Genomic DNA, 2688 nt, shown 5'->3' with positions numbered 1-2688 from the left:
TCATAAACCTCTATAAAAGCTTACATGTGAGTGGACAAAAGAACCCACTAAACCAGCGGTTTCCAACCTTTTTTTCCTTGCGCCCCCCCTTTGAAAGAAAAAAATATTGCGCCCCCCCCCTAATTTTTTTAACAATTTAATTTAAATATACTTAATTGAAATTATGATTTATTCAATCTCGTACCAAATAATGCACAATATACATACATACAAAATTAAAAACAAAAATATACATACAAACATAACTATGGATTATAGGAAAAAAATATTTTAAATTTAATAAAAACAATGATATAATATTTCACACAATATTAAAAAATTAATGCGACGGTTGAGCTTGTTTTTCAGCACAAATTTTCTCAAACCGCGGCTCCATTGTAGAAATCGCTGTTCTCAGTTCCTTTTCTATCACTAAACGAGATCGGTACTGTTTTTTAATACTGCTACTGCAGAAAAACCAGTTTCACATAAGTAGGATGTCACAAATGGTAATAAAATTTCTAAGGCTTTATTTGTCAAAGTTGGAAAATCGTCCTTTACTTGTAACCAAAACTTAACAATATTCTTTTCGTCCTGAAACATCTGCTTCAATGTGCTATCACTAGATAAATCAATTATCATTTCCTGCTCTGCCGTTGGAAGTCCAAAATTATCATATTTATCAATAACAAATGGATTTTCTAATCCATTTAATCTTTGAAGTAATGCGCAAATTGGTTCCTTAAACTAGTCATATGATTGATAATAAGATCTTTACTTGCTTCTATTTCATCATCAGTAACACATGTAGTTTTAAAAGAAGGAAACATATCAAAGTTATTACTTTTCATACTAGCTATCCACAGCTCTATTTTTTTCATAAACGCCGTAATCTTGTCCTTTTGAACAAAAGCATGAATTTGAGTTCCTTGCATTGATTTATTTAAATCACTTAGTCTTTTAAAAATGTCAACTAGATACGCAAATTTTGCGAGAAACTTCGTGTCATAAAATATGTCTGCTTCATCTCTTTTATTATCAGCAAGAAAAATGGCAATTTCTTTTTTGAGCTCAAACACCCTTTGAAGTACTTTAGCACGAGAAAGCCAACGTGCTTCACAATAATAAAGTAGTGTTTTGTATTCTGAGCCCATGTCATCATACAATTTTCCAAAAAGCCTTTCTCTTAATGGACTATTTTTGATAAAATTAACAACAAATTAACAATACTTCAAGTAATTCTTCACCCATATTTCTTGCAACAAGAGATTGCCTATGAATCATACAATGCGTCCAAACTGCACGAGGAGCCACTTTTCGAACTAGGGCCTGCAGACCAGCATTTTTTCCTGCCATAGATGGAGCTCCATCAGTGCACAGTCCAACACAGTTCTCCCATAAAATACCATTTTCAATAAAAAAGTTATCAATCATATTAAAAATTTCACTCGCCGTAGCTTTGCCTTCAATTGCCTTACAGAATAACAACTCTTCTCTAATATCATTTTCCATAACATATCTTATATATGTTATTAAGTGTGCATCCTTAGCAACATCGGTAGCCTCATCTACTTGCAACGCGAAAGAAGATAATTTAATTTTTTCTATCAACTGATCGCAAAGATCATCAGATATATCTGATATTCGTCTTCCCACCGTATTATCTGCCAGCGGAATGCTTTTAATTTGATCAGCATATGATTCACCAAACATCGTAGCTATTATGTCAATAGCTGCTGGTAGTACTAAAGTTTCTCCTATTGAATGGGGTTTTTTTGCATTTAGCAATTCTATACGAAACTTTGTATGACGCAAGTAACGCTTTTGTGATACAGACAAAGCTTTTGAAAACGATTCTTTCTGTTTATTTAAGTTATCTAATTTTTTTGGAAAAAATTTTTGTTTTGCCAACATGATCGGCGTGCACTTTTTCCAGATGTCGTTTTAATTTACTTGGTTTCATGCTATCTGAGGCCAAAGTATTCATACACAGCAAACACATTGGTCGTTCTTGACCATTAATGATCTTATACGTAAATCCCAATGATAAGTACATTGGATCATATTTTCTATGTTAGTTTTACTATTTTGTGAAGAAACATTTCCATTATTTTCACCACCCTCTTCTTCTGCTTCATTAAATTTCTTTTCAACCCAGTCACGTATTTATCCATTACAAACGGTTTTTATAACAAATCAAAGAAAATCACTTTTTCACTACTTTTCACAATAATTCCTGGCTAATAATGTGCTAAAACTAAAGCTATAAATTTAACTCAATAATAATTTAGAAATGATTTTTTCTATATATCAACGCGTGTATCTCCAGCACAACTAATGAACTAATTCGATTTATAGATAACAGAATAAAAAGGATGCTTTTGTTTATTTACTTAAGTTAGTCTCGAGTAAGCACGTGAATATTCGATATGATCCGAGTGTTTATCTTTTGTTTATAGGCCTACAGCTCACTCAACTACAAACGCAAAAACGAAATATTTTGAATGCACCAAAAGTATAGTATATCATGCTTTTACATTTGTCCTGACAAAATTGCAGCGAAAATTGTAGATTACTTGCATACATTTTGCTGATTTGTTTTTGACACTTACTCAGCATTTAACAACCATATTTTTGAAAGAGCTTCGCGCCCCCCTGGGACGGCACCGCGCCCCACCAGGGGGGCGCGCCCCACAGGTTGGAAATCGC

The 2688-nt window shown here is 33.0% G+C and overlaps 1 protein-coding gene across 1 annotated transcript; it reads right to left on the bottom strand.

Moving 5' to 3' along the window:
- Positions 1 to 1188: 1188 nt before the first annotated feature.
- On the bottom strand, positions 1189 to 1893 carry LOC113385591 (protein FAM200A-like). The gene has a single exon (XM_026623441.1). It carries the CDS (start codon positions 1891 to 1893, stop codon positions 1189 to 1191), a length of 705 nt encoding a protein of 234 aa, XP_026479226.1.
- Between the last annotated feature and the right edge of the window lie 795 nt (positions 1894 to 2688).

This window comes from Ctenocephalides felis, unplaced genomic scaffold (genome assembly GCF_003426905.1).
Source record: "Ctenocephalides felis isolate EL2017-DRISC unplaced genomic scaffold, ASM342690v1 CF-g0.4_SCAFFOLD_03571, whole genome shotgun sequence".
In the NCBI taxonomy this organism is placed as follows: Eukaryota; Metazoa; Arthropoda; class Insecta; order Siphonaptera; family Pulicidae; genus Ctenocephalides; species Ctenocephalides felis.
The sequence above is the reverse complement of the archived record's forward strand: the minus strand, read 5'-3'. Positions and strand labels throughout refer to the sequence as shown.

What these genes read in the sequence shown, in the direction of transcription:
- LOC113385591 (XM_026623441.1), bottom strand. Translation starts at nt 1,893, where the DNA reads ATGTTGGCAAAACAAAAATTTTTTCCAAAAAAATTAGATAACTTAAAT.